The following is a 14,381-nucleotide window of genomic DNA, read 5'->3' as shown; positions in this document are numbered from 1 at the left end:
CCACTGAACAACTCCATCACACCCACATTCATGTTTGTATTCACCAGTGACTTCCGTCAGCACAGAATTGTGACAAATGTCGATCTAGAGTGACATAAAAGTCGCATGATTTCAATATGAATGCTCAGATTGAGGCTTGGAACCAGACAAATCTCCCAAGATCATGGTTCATTTACTCTGCAGATAGGTCTGGTCTCGCTCCTGTTAAATTTTTCTGCCCGGTACAAAATAGAACAACTAGTCACAACATCTAAAATGAGGCGGGAAAAATACAATGACGGTGCAGACGTGCCGTAGAGGCCTTTAAAAACAACAAAGATGGCTGCCTCTGATGTAGAACATTATGCGGATTGCGGTATCAGGACAGTATTGAACAAACAAAATTTTCACTACAAGAGGAACCGATTTAAAGCTTTTATTGAGGGGAAAGACGTAATTTTTCCGTGGCTCAGTGCTGCGTTAGGGCCTGTCCAAATGCGTCCATAGGCATTTTGATCTGCGCTTGTCAGTAAAGCCCTTTGGGAATGGAAAATTAAAGGAGAGATTCCAGACTTATATAGTTTGACCAAGGTCGCATCAGAATAAAAATCCAACCTGTATCTGATTCAGCACCACATATGAAAGTGGTCCATATCAGAATGGAAAAGATGAGATTCCGTGTGGGAGTACATAGAGGACCTCTATCTGTTATCTAATTTGATTATCATCATTGTACATTTTGCATTTGTTCTTATTGCCGAATGAACTGTATTCTCATAGGTCAAGTGGCAACTGCTGCTGTCTCATTGTTTAGATATTGTGCACCATGTAACATTTAGTCCAGTGGTTCTCATACTATGGTATGCGTACCACTGGTGGTACGCAAAGCGCTATTTGGTGGTACCCTAACGATTCACCCGAATTTTAAAAAAAACTAACAAAATAACAATATTTAAAACAAACGTATGTATAAATACTAGTACGAATGGAAATACATTAACCATGAAATCATTAAAAACTGTGTTTAAATAAGTTTTGCCTTTCCTGTAATATTTTGGTTTCAATTTCAGCCTGTTTCGTACCCACAATTACAAGCTGAACTGACGGCAAGATTATGAATTTTTCAAAAAAACTGCGATCGTGGCTCCAAGAGGGAACTATTTGGAAGTGAAGTACAGACAGGAGGAGAAAATTTCGGGCAGAACAGAAATGTGAACCGAGTACATATATGTATGTGGTGGTATGTGGTGACGTTTTTAGAAATGAATCCTTGAAACCATTGGATCTCAAACGTTATCTTACAACCGAACACGCAGTGCTGAAAGACAAACCAGTTTATTTTTCCTAAGAAAACGTGTCTGACTGAAGCAGTCAAAGTCAACGATTCAAAAGTCAGGAACAACATCATTGCACACCGCATCTCACTCGGACAACAGTTCCGCCAATATTCTGCAGTGACGGCTGAAGCGAACAACTAGATGAAAAACCTGTTCAGCATCAAAACCTCTGAAATGCCAGAGGACTTCAGTGTTGGTGAGCATGTTTCATTGAAGGATGCTTTCAGAAGGCTGTCATTGTTGGACTTATGGAAACAGCAGAACAGCGAATACCCTGCGCTTGCGGACAAAGCTGCATGCTTTCTCCTGCCTTTTGCGACCACAAATCAGTGCGAGAAAGGCTTCTCTTCACTTGCCATCATAAAAACAAAATACAGAAGCAGGATTGATGCTGAGCACACCTGTATTTCGCCTACAACAGGTTTCTATTCTTAATGTTCTCACTTGCTGTGTGTTTGTCTGTGTGTTTGTCTCTGTGTGTGTGTGTGTGTGTGTGTGTGTGTGTGTGTGTGTGTTTTAGTGCCACAACTTTGTACAGCTGACAACAGTTAACAATAAATAATATTATCTTGAGGAATACATGTGCCTCCTGCGTGAACTGTGCGTAGCTGACTCAGGACGCAGGCCTACGCTAATGTATTTTGTTATATTTTATAACATCGGTCATAATGGTGGTACTAGGGAATACAAATATTTTCCGAGGTGGTACGCGGTATGAAAAGTTTGAGAACTACTGATCTAGACTATTATCCAGGCCGAAAAAATAATTAGCCAAACAACATTGATTATCTCAGTCAAATTTAAATAAAATATTGAATTATATAACACATGCTGACAATACAAATTCCATTACCAGAGCACTAAATGAGGGGAGGATTTTACATTAGTCTGCAGCAGTGTGCGTTCATCAAAGCATGATATATCCCTTACGGGGTCAGCTGTGCTAGCCTCACAAAGACTTCCTGGCAGCCAGGGCTGTTGGTAAACAATGTAGGACTCACCTGAGGTTTGAGGCCTGGTCAGTGAACTCGGTGGCCACCAGGGAGAAGTATTTGCGCATCTTGATCCAGAGGTTGGGCTTGGGGATGCAGCCATTGTGGGCGTGGATGGCGTGGATGCGGGCCATCTCCCTGGAGATCATCCTGAGGAGACACACCAAGGGTTCTTATGGCTGGCAGAAGAGTGCCACTACATTTCAGGGTACATTTCCCACCAATGAGAGCCTCTCCGGTGTTTCACTGGACAGCAGGTTTGATTTGTTGGGCTTTTGTTTGGTTTAAAATCCAGTGTTTAAACCACAGAAAAAAATTCACTCTGCGTGTAATGTACAAATGATGGATCCACCGTTATTTGATATAGCGGGGGACGATATGGCATGCAAAATAAAAGATCAAGCAGGATCACGATCCACAATCCTGTCATGTTTATTTTGTAATTTTCTGAAAAGTACAACCAAACTGATTTTCTTATTTTAACAAACAGAGCATTTAGGTCAAAGTACCTTTTCAAAAAGATTTCAAGTGTGCGAAGTATAAATTTTCAACAATGAGTTTTACATGGTTTAGCACTGGATTCAAAAGATTACCTTCATAACATTAAGGGTAGATTAGTTCTAATCCTTCCTCGAGTTCAAAGAAGGATAGGTTATCCCCATGGTTACGACCCACGGCAACTTTGTTAGTTCTTTCATTGTGTATGAGCGTTTTAAAGAGCGATGTTCTACATAAAATGCTTCACGAACCGTGGCATTATACTATACGTGTACGGTAAGCTAACCATCCCTCGGACATTAATACCCACCGCTGCTCAGACTTTTCTTCCCACATCGTGATGTTATACTAAAGAATGTGCAACCATATTTTGTACACCACAGTCCAGCCACCTCGCCGTGGATGTCTCTCCGTTCAGAGGTCTTAGAGTATACTAAAAGGCATTTTGATGTCACCAACAGAACGCCACCCAGGCAGAGTTGGATGTTCACTGATAAGCGAAAACGTAGGATTTGAATCCTGTTTTATCTAAATGACGCTCTTATTTCAAATATTTGCGGCAGGGTATCTCTTTTTGAGAATGAACTGCAATTTTGACCAATCTTTTGAAAGGCAAATCTTTCAAGGTTATTAGGGGAAACATATCATATCATATATCATATCCAACTCTTGCGAAGTTGTTGATCCTGTGTTTGTGTTTGTTAAAAGTGTGTTTTGCGCTGAGAGTTCAATGAAGATGGGGGGTGTGTTATCCCCAAGGTATTGATCATTTTACTACTGGTCTATAGGCACTTGTGGATCTCATCGAGTTTCGTCCAATGCTGCAGCTGATCCCTAAAATAAAAAGGTTTCTCAAAGGAGCGTGAATATATTTTTCTAACATGAGACACGAGTGAAGGAGAGGTATTTGTTGATCCTGAAATTTCCATGTTGATCTCCTTTTACAAAGACCAAGTCTAATATATTTGTTGATCCTGGTACAAGCAATGTGAGTGGTCTTCTGAGGGAACAACAACTCCCTTCCTTCTGATGTGCAGATCACAATCCACAGGTGTTCAATCTGTACACAATTTAAAGACCTCTCTAAACAAGAGATAAACAAATGCTTAAAAAGTAGTTCACATGTCAAACGATGTTCTGAAAGTGAGTGTGGATCTATTTGTCGATCGGGGTACACGCAATGTTAATTGCCTTCTGTGTGTTTAAAAATAATAAAGTCCAAGAAAATCGTCCATACAGATGTACTCTTTTCTCTTTAAACCCTACTGTCATATGCCAGGACCGGCAAATATAAAAGCGTGCACACTTTTTATGTGTTTGAACAGTGTTTACAATGCATATTTCGGGTCCCATCTCTGTGAAAAGCAACTGAGCACGCACAATACATATGGGCAATAACATTTGTAGTCTGACATCACATTGTGACACGACTACTCGATCTAATCACAGAGCTGTAAAGTGCAAAGTACCAGATCAAGATTGAATGAGTCAGCAATCTTACAGTAGCCCTTTGCGGCCATCTGACATCATCAACATATCAACCTTTATATATTGCCGTTTGCCATAGTCTTGCATGACTGTGATCAGTTTAGAGCTGTCCATTATTGACAACTGGACAGCACCTAAGTTGAGCCTGCCCATTCACCTGCCTGTCAATCTGCTGTGTCAATCAGGGATACAAAAAGAAACTCCAATATTTGAATCTCCAAAAACAGCATATACAAATACCTAAATACAAATATCAATGCAAATCAGCTGAATTGAGAAACCCAGCCTATGTCATCAAATTACTCTGCAAACGTAGACCTGTGACACCCATTGAGGCCATAGCTGTCATAAAGAGCCATAAGAATGATAGTGACACGTTTAGTGGACAGCGACAGCCTGGAGGTGAGGTGTCAGCTGATCACAGATCCACAGTGCCTATGACAAAATCTTTTTATATACATAACGTGACCTATGAACTTGGGACAAAAGGATGTCAAACAAGACCCCATTAAAAAAAAATTGCTATATTCTATAAATAAGAAATGCTGGCTGGCCATCCCGTTCCCCTCTCTCTATGAACAAGAACGCCGGCCTGCACGGGGGCTAGGGATGGCGAAAATGTAAAATATTCTTGACCGGCCACCGAGCCTCATTAACCGGTTAATACCGGTTAACCGATCAGATTACAATGGGCTATTTGAAATAACAGCCATTTCGAGCTGCGCCAGCCGCTGCTATTTCGTATCTCTGCTTATCTCTCTCCCTTTCTGTCTCCGATTCACACACACACACTCTCCAAGTGAGAGGCAGTGGCTCTAACCGCGGCACGACCTGTGTTTGAATTGAAACACGAGGGATGCATACTGCAAGTTGACCGTGTGTAGAGAGCGGGCTCGAATGCCCACAATGGTCTGAGATGGCGCGGACCTGGTTGAGACCCTGCGCGGGATTCACCAGGGGCCAATCGGAAGAGGGCAGCGTTAGGGGCTCATTTGCAACATTGCCGCTGCTCATTTAAACATAAATGAGCAGCTAACATAAATATGAGTTCCCCTAGCCTGCCTGTGGTCCCCCAGTGGCTAAAACTTGCGTTCGGTGTAAAACGAGCACTAGGTATTCTGCTCGCCTTTGAAAAACCGGAGGCTCAAGTGCGCTGATTTGGAATGTGGTCCCATATGTCGTCATAAGGATCTAAACTCCTCCCCTTTCTCTCCCTGGCCCGCCCAGAGAATTTGGCCCGCCAATGAGACACGACCGTGCGAGCGCCGTGTGTGCGTGTGCGTGTGCGTGTGTGTGTGTGTTTACACACAGTGTTTACTGTTGAAGTTATGGCGCATAACACGTCGTCTCTTGTATTTGTACGAGACTGTAGTTGAGGTTATCTCAGCCATGGTTGAGAAGGAATTGGGGGATAGGAACTTTGGCTTTGACTCCCTGAAGTATGAACTGTGACATGCTGCCTGCCGCCGGTTGCCGCGAGGCACCACCGCCGCGAAGCAGCACCGCCCGGCAGCGGGCAGCGCGCGGTTCAGTCTACTTCAGATTGATGTGGAAATGGAAGACGAAGTTGTTTGTGATTCATAATATCGTCTGGAGGCGCACACAGCTTGGCCGTGATAATATGTATTATATGATATAGATATCTATGTATTATATATTATTTAGATATAGAGCTCCAGGACTCTAACGCGTGTGTCGTACACACGCGTACACACAAAGTGTTGTACACGCTGTTGGTGTTATGGCGCATAACACGTCGGACTCTCGTCTCTGGTATTTCCACACGAGACTCGTAGTGGGAGTTATCTCAGCCATGGTTGAGAATGAATTGGGGGAAAGGAACTTTGGCTTTGACTCCCTGAAGTGCATGAACCACGACATGGAGGAGAAAGGGATTGTTGGCCTCGAATGTCTCCCGCTTGAGCCCCGCTTCCCGCTGCCGAGGGACCACCGCCTCGGCAGCGCCGAGGCGGTGGTCCCTCGGCAGCGAGGCTCCGGCGGGAGACAACCGCGGTCAACAATCCCTTTCTCCTCCATGTCGTGGTTCAGTCTACTTCAGATTGATGTGGACGTGGAAGAACAAGAGACGTCGGAGAACCCTACATGGTCGTTTGAGATTCATATTATCGTCTAGAGGCTCACACAGCTTTTGGCTGTGATAATATATATTATACGATATAAATATCAATGTATAATATGATATTATTTAGATATAGAGCTCCAGGACTCCTGTGTGTTCTAGAATATTAACAGAACACGGCTTAAGGCTGTGCGCGCCTCTCCATACACCACTGTAAACAGAGCCCTTGGTACCGTGGCTGCAAGCTACTCAGGGCCACACCCCCACCCTCCTCCTTGACCCGCCTCGCTCCTCCTCATTTGCATTATAGCTACAGACACCAAAACAGCGCATTTGAGGGAAGCTCAATGTGCGACTGTCTCGGAGTGGCTGTAACTGCACCACGGCTGGATTTCGGGAACGTCTTTGAATACTGTGTTAGTGGCCCACTGATACCTCTATTAAAGCATCCATAAAATAGCATGTCATGGGACCTTTAAGAAAATGACAGCTCCGAAGATACGCCGCTTGTTTAGTTTGGAGGAGACGGAAAAATTGAGGGTCAGGGATAATTATTTTCACTTCACACAAAAAGATCTTGGAATGAGATGGCTAACTGTAGTCTTATAGTGTTTAGTCTACTGTCCATAATAATTTAGAGATCATATTCTCCGCCGCTGGCATGCGGGAATAATTAAGACTTGAGGAGAAATTAAACAGTGGGCTAGAGACGCGGTGTCCTTCCAACTTCCAATAAGTCACCTCATCTGATAATCTTTTTTGATCGGTTAACGTTGCAATTTTGATCGGTTAACGTTGATACGGTCAACCATCGGTCAAACGGTCATTGGTTAACATCCCTAACGGGGGCATGTCACATCCTACTAATTACACTTCCAAAACCACTCTCACAGCCGAGATATGCAGACGCCCCACCATATATTGTGTCTCGCCATTGGCCACGCCTCCCATTCCCTTTGTGTTGGACGAGATGCCGCAGGTGGCCGGGGCATGCAGCAGGGTTAAAGGGGTAGGACAAAGCTGTCCTTCAGTTAACTTTATGCAAATAAAGACATTTCAACTGGAAGGCTGCCTGATGTCGGATTCCCGTATCATAAATTTTGCAAAATCCTCACAACCCCCGACCTCAAGATCCAAGAAGGCTTCTCCGTGCATCCACAGTAAATGAAAGCTGTAGAAATATAGTTGCTTAGCACGATCGTCTTATTTGTGTCTCATTGCATCAGTTGTGCACACATTACTTTCCAACTTCTATCTGTGGACATTTTGCTATGCTGTTTGTATGCGCAAAATACAGGTTATGCGTAGTTCTCAACTGGTATTGGTGACTTGATGGCGTTATGTTGTGGTTGCCTGTCAGTGATGCAACTCGCAAGTCAATGGCCTGCCACAGTCTGCTGCCAGTGGCCGATGTAGAAGAGGGAGGGGCTCTCTGCAGCCAGAGGCAGGGCTCAAGGTGGACATGCAGATTTTGGGGAGGCAATTAGTTCAATGTTATTAATTTATTATTTTTCATTCTGAAATTCTCCTGCCTACTAATGAGGATGGGCTCAATGTTACGTCCTAAGATTGGAAGATGATTTGTTAAAAACATTCAAAAACCAACTACGGTTATCAATAAAAGGTTTTCACGTCAGAAAAAACTGTTTTCACGTAACGTCATGGGCAACTTGGTATTGTGTTGCAGAGATATTTCCTTAGGTTTGCAGCTAGCTCAGCCATCTGTACCTTCTCACAACACCATATTAGCATTAACAACTGGTAAGTAAACAGCTGTTAATGCTAATATGGTTAGGTAGCAATATCTTATTAAAGGTACTTCATTGTATAACGTTAGTGACAGTGTTAAGGCATTTGGTGTTCGTTGGTAATATGCTGCCCCCTGTTTAAGAGTGTGGAGAACTTATTTGGCCGAATCATACACGTTGCATCTTAAACGACGTTGGTATTGATCTTTGAGTTCCCTGGGGCTCTCAAAGTAAGATCAGTCCACCTGTGTCTGGTCAGTGCGGCTTGATACGTGGGATGCTTCCACCCCCCCTGACAGGGTCTTCCTCTCATTAACATCCCCAGTGATACTGTGGTGTGCGTTATCGCGCCCCAACCTGAGCAGCGCTGGGTCGCGTACGTCCTGGGTGCCCAGAGCGTCCCCCGGCATGAACTCGTAGCAGATGCCGTTCTGAAAAGAGCAGTAGAGACGAGGAGCGCAACCGTTTGCGTGCAGCACCTAAAGACAAAACACAAACATTTAGGATGTTTAGCAGACGCTTTTATCCAAAACGACTAACAATAAGTACAATTTTCAGAAGAAAGAGAAGTTATATCGCTGTCGGTACAGCAAGGATGTTCATTGAACAAAGTGCCAAGCAATAACAATCGCAAGGTTAATCTATTCCTCGTATACAACAGAGATCGCTATGATAAGATGCTACACAACTAAGTACTATTATTTTAAAAAATTTCAAACGCACACCCTTTGGATTTAGTTCTTCAACCTTGTCTTTGTAAATCTATAAACATACCAGGCTTAAGAAATATTTAAATAATAATAATTTCAGCCCTTTTTAAAACAATATCTTTTTTTTTTACATTGTTGACTGTGTCCACCATTTTTTTACCTGGAAGCTTTTGAGTTCATTGTCTCGATCTACGAACAGCTCTGTCTTGTTGCCATAGACACGGACCAAGACCACGTCGTCTGGGCTGTCCTCCACGTAGCAGCCGACGAGTTTGTTGGTGGTGCCATCGGTGAAGAGCTAGGAATAAAAAAATAATAACCAATTTAAAGACTAAACAATGAGTAACTGCGGCAGATTTCAGTGACCACAAGGTTAAAACAATGTGTTTTGTCTGTAGTGCAGAAAGTGAAGCAATGGCAACGGCTGTGATTGGGAAGAATGACCTTGTGGCATTCTGTTACCAAACAAAAGAGGAGGTGTTGACACTATAGACCCCTCTCTGTGGAGTCTGGTGGACGGTATTTCAAGTTGTCCAAGAGCAACCTTTTTTTAATTGTAATTCTCTGGAAGATAGCAATTCTGATGGCTATGGGACATGTGTAAGCAAAAGATAACTGGATTGCAGATTACAGAGCAACCGGTTCTTTATAACGTATGTACTTTGCCCCAATGCCGTGTCAGCAAGGGCGTAGGAACCGGGGGGGACGGAGGGGACGTGTCCCCTCCAATATCGGAGATAGGCGCATTTGTCCCACCTAAAAATTATACCGGATCTGTCAGGTTTCCGATATGTGTCCCCCCCAATGTTAAACTCATTCCTACGCCCCTGCGTGTCAGTATATTCAGTCCGCTGCAGGAAGCTGACATTGACACAACTTTGTAATTGTAAGTGATGCCATAGTGATTCAATGACTCTTGAATCCTTTCCGATCAAAAATCCTACAAGGTCAGAGATATACAAGGGTGGTATCACAACATCGGATAGTCAGAGGGGGTTGTTTGCCCATTGTCTCCGGAAATGTAAAAAATGTGTCTGCTGAAGCTTGCGATGAAACTTTTCAATATACATCCCCCCTTCAATGGACACTGCCACCCACAAACAAACAGAGCACAATAACAATACACATGGCTGTCCAGCAGCCACACATCACTGGCATTCCACACGTGGCTCACTGTAAAGACAGAGGCATTCCATTAGGACTGAACTGCCCTCCAACGACTTTCACCATCACATGACTGATCTAGTCTAGCCATGGGACACAAACAATAAGCGGCCAGGGCCGTCCATCAAATGCGCTGACGGACAGCAATAAGCGAACCTCCCGGACGAAAGGTAGGTAAACATTCTCCGGTAAGCAGCGGCAGCAGCAATGGTATGGTGCATGTTTGGTGCATCGATGAAAGGCTAGCATGGGTTTTGTGTACTGGGAGGGCGCTAACTCCACTTTTAGCATTGTTGGTTCATTTTGAGAAGGGATAGTCTGTTTAGTGATCATAACTTTGGATGAAATACTTTAATCTTTGTCTTTTAGGGACATCTGAAAAATGTAATGGTTTGTTAGGTGCTTGGATGCCATATCCATTATACAGGTCATGGGAGTCTCATACGTGTATCATATCTTATTTAGCATGATATTCGACCTGCATTGACATCAAATCCGTCCCTAGCCTGGGAAAGTTGTAGGACGAGGCACACTGCAACGTGCCTCGTTCTGGTGTGCTGGGTCAGGATGTTTTGGAACGGTGTGTCATTCCAGAAAAGAAAACTAAAAGCGGTCCATCCTGTCCAGGTGGCACCGGGGGTCAGGCCGCTGTTTCTCTACTCACACCTTGCAGAGTGCCAACCATAACACGGCCGCTGCTGGTCAAACAACATCCAGTCCAAGTCTGCTCTGTCCTGCTCTGATACTCTCATCTTTCTCTGAGACTCAACAGGCCGTGCAGCTAGGGTACAAAATGAATGTCCTTTTCCAAAGTTCACATTTACAGATGATTTTGGACTAGTATGTATTGAAAGAAACAGTATTGTTGGCCACTGATTGGAACATTTGACCTATCACTGCAAGTCTGAATGTCTGCAGCATTTCAGTAAGAAAGCCACATAGTGATTTTGCTTTATAGTTACATGAACAAATGTAGTAACACAGATGTGTGTTATTACATGAACAAATGTAGTAACACAGATGTGTGTTGTTACATATACAAATGTAATAAGACAGATGTGTGTTGTTACATGAACAAATGTAGTAACACAGATGTGTGTTGTGAAATGAACATTTTTAGTAACACAGATGTGTGTTGTTACATGTACAAATGTAGTAACAAAGATGTGAGTTGTTACATGAAAAAATGTGACAACACAGATGTGTGCTGTTGTTGTTCCATGAACAACTGTAGTAACACAGATGTAAGTTAGCTAGCTTTATATATCATGATGTCACCTCATTAATTATTGGTACAACTATAACAAATTGGGGACAGGGGATTATTTGTAGGCCCCCCGTCTGGTTCCAAAGCAGATAGGCACGACAAAGCAGGCGCTCTCATTGAGAAAAAACCATGGCGATGTGACAGGCAGGGAAGGACGTAAACATTGTCCCAGTATCACAGAGCAGAGGGGGCAGGATGGGGAGGCTGGGTGGAGCTGGTGGGCCCCCGAGGACCAGCATTAGTCACTGGGATGTAAACAGACGCCGGCTCCACCTGCCCCCACCCTGTTGGGTTCATACAAAGCCAGTGGACGTTGTTGTCACCACTGTGTGCTATTCAGCAAGGGAGCCATTCCTGTTGCAACAGGTTTGACCCTAGCCACGAAACATGAGCGACTCCATCCACTTAGCGGGAATCAATTATGCATTTTCCCCTTATCCAACTTTCTCAATTCTGGATGTGTGAATTTCACATAGACATCAACAGGCCCAATAAAGTCACCCAAACCAATGACATATTTGCAGACATGAAGTGTGTGTTTGTGGTGGAGGCTGCTGATATTAACAACATAGTACACACACACACACACACACACACACACACACACAAGTATACCATATGTATACTCCTATTTCATATATATGGTGAGGAATAATGCATGCATAATGCATTCATCTAGATACGATATAGACTGAGGTCATGATACAGGCCTGAAGGTCACTATTTAATACAAAACATGCATTGAAATACTATCACTACATCAACGTATTATATTTTTGCGGTTCTGAGAGGAGGTGATCATATTATCTTTAAACATTATAGATATCAGATAATATATTTTGCCCCAGAATATTTTTACAAAACATTATCATACCAGTGTGACCAGTGTGCTCACATGAGTAAAGACCGTTTTGAGTAAAGAGTTACTGCACGTAGCTGGAGGAGAAGTTGGCCTATATTCAGACAGTAGTGAGTGACAGACAAATAAGGAAGGCCAATTATGATTAAAAAAAACATAAAATCATCTTAAAATGCAAATTATAATAATAGTACATAATGCATTGGATTATACATATATACAGACGAACATATACACATACTGACTCGGTTTATGAATACTATTAAAGTTTAAACTGACAGCAATTTAAACAGGGTATAATAACACAGATCGTAAACCATAGTTGCATTTTGTTTTGGTATTTAGTGAGAAAGAATTGGATGTAAGATGCTGCTCAAGCATCCAGGTAGGCTACACACCATGCATGTTTACTACTGCATGTCACTCAATGGAGCTGTGGTCTGGTCCTGGCGTCAGCAACAGCTGACCTCTCACACTAGCCTAGTCACTGTGTGACTCCATAGGGCATTTGCAGCATTTACATACGGGTTGCAAAAGGACGACGCTGATTGGCTTAATGTAATTGGCTAAAGCTTCATTCCAAGACCAAAGTTTATAAATGTAGAGCTTTCGTGGAGATTCTGATACAACCTGGCTCATAGAGCTTATATATCAATTTTAACTCGTTATTGTAATCGGTATTAGACTGAAACTAGTGAAGCCAAGTCTACTACCCGTTACCAGGGTGCCAATACCGAGCAGACATGTGTTAGGCCTGGGATGATGCCTCTCTGTAGATGGTCTATTGCCATGTCTCTGTGTAGAGGGTCTATTGCCATGGCTCTGTGTAGAAGGTCTATTGCCATGGCTCTGTGTAGAGGGTCTATTGCCATGGCTCTGTGTAGACGGTCCATTGCTATGGATCTAGTGCCATGGGTCTAGTGCCATGGGTCTATTGCTATGGGCGTGCTCCTCGCTAGCGTCCACGTCCAGTGATGCTTCGGTGCTGTCAGTAGCTCAGAAGGTAGCGCGGGTTGGCTAGTTCGATCCCCGGCTCCTCCTAGCTGAGTGTCGAGGTGTCCCTGAGCAAGACGCCTCACCCAGACTGCTCCTGACGAGCTGGCTGTCGCCCTGCGTGGTTGACTCCGCCGTCGGTGTGTGATGTGTGAATGAATGGTTGTAAGTCGCTTTGGATAAAAGCGTCAGCAAAATCCCCTAAATATAAATGTCAGTCTTAGCCTAGCGGAGAGCTAGCAGAGGGTTCCTCTGTCAGTCTTAGCCTAGCAGCTAGCGGACGGTACCTTGGTCTGGAGGCGGTCGGGGTCCCACGCCGGCCGCAGCTCCTTGATCAGCCGGATCGCTCCATCCGTCACCTGGTGCTCGTCCACGAAGATGGGGAATCTTCTGATGACGGGCGAACCGAGAGGCACATGGATCTCGGTCTCCATTCCTGTTGTCGTTTATGATAGATTAAACCTTCAAATCGTCCAAAAGACAATGTGAGAAACTTGCAGCATACAAGCCGAGGATCTGGTAATACAAGTATTGTTTTGTTGGAGAGCCTTGTCCGAGATTGTGAGAAGGAGTGTAAAGTTAATCCACTGAAGATGTAGAGAGGAGAGTACCGGTGGTTTCCTTGGGAGCAGGTCAGTCATCGGCTTCCTCTAGTTTGGCCCCGCCCCTCGTGGAATCATCCGATTGCAGCGTGGCGACGTGCGCAAGAAATGACACTCGGACACGCCCACAAGTTCCGAAATGGTACGAATACACCCGATCCTGCCCGAAGCAGCCCGAAAGGGGCCAGTGAATGGCGAGTCTATTCTCAACGCCTCTGTTTTTCATTTTCTTTTTGACCCGTTTATTAGGTAGTCTGTCGATGGTCTGTCCGCAGTCCACTCGTGACTAGCTCAGTATGAGCCCACCGAGCCGTTTGGGAGGTTATTACTGTTACACACACACACACACACACGCATGCACGCGCGCGAAAACACATACATGACTAGGCACGCGCGCGCACACGCACTATCGGCCTCTCTCTCACGCACGCACACACACACACTGTATGCCTCTCTCCACTCTCTCTCTCACACACACACGGACGCTCACACACACGCACACACAAACACACGCGCACACACAAAGAACGTGTGGTTTAAGATTCATAATATAAACAGTTGTTCTCAGTAAAGTAAATGTTGATATAAGGTTAATCAATTGATAATATATAATAATTATAATAATAATAATAATAATAATAATAATAATAATAATAATAACAAT

The 14,381-nt window shown here is 43.9% G+C and overlaps 1 protein-coding gene across 1 annotated transcript in view; it reads right to left on the bottom strand.

Moving 5' to 3' along the window:
* Nucleotides 1–13,734, bottom strand: part of etnk2 (ethanolamine kinase 2) — a 34,739-nt gene extending 21,005 nt beyond the window's left edge. Inside the window, exons 1-4 of the mRNA XM_079741481.1 lie at nt 13,403–13,734; nt 8,993–9,130; nt 8,480–8,601; nt 2,318–2,458 (exon numbers count right to left, since the gene is read on the bottom strand). Of these exons, the coding sequence (XP_079597607.1) occupies nt 2,318–2,458; nt 8,480–8,601; nt 8,993–9,130; nt 13,403–13,549 (548 nt within the window). The 5' untranslated portion in view covers nt 13,550–13,734. The remainder of the gene's footprint in view (nt 1–2,317; nt 2,459–8,479; nt 8,602–8,992; nt 9,131–13,402) is intronic.
* Nucleotides 13,735–14,381: the final 647 nt, after the last annotated feature.

Source organism: Pollachius pollachius, assembly GCF_949987615.1.
Source record: "Pollachius pollachius genome assembly, chromosome: 8".
NCBI lineage: Eukaryota > Metazoa > Chordata > Actinopteri > Gadiformes > Gadidae > Pollachius > Pollachius pollachius.
The sequence above is the reverse complement of the archived record's forward strand: the minus strand, read 5'-3'. Positions and strand labels throughout refer to the sequence as shown.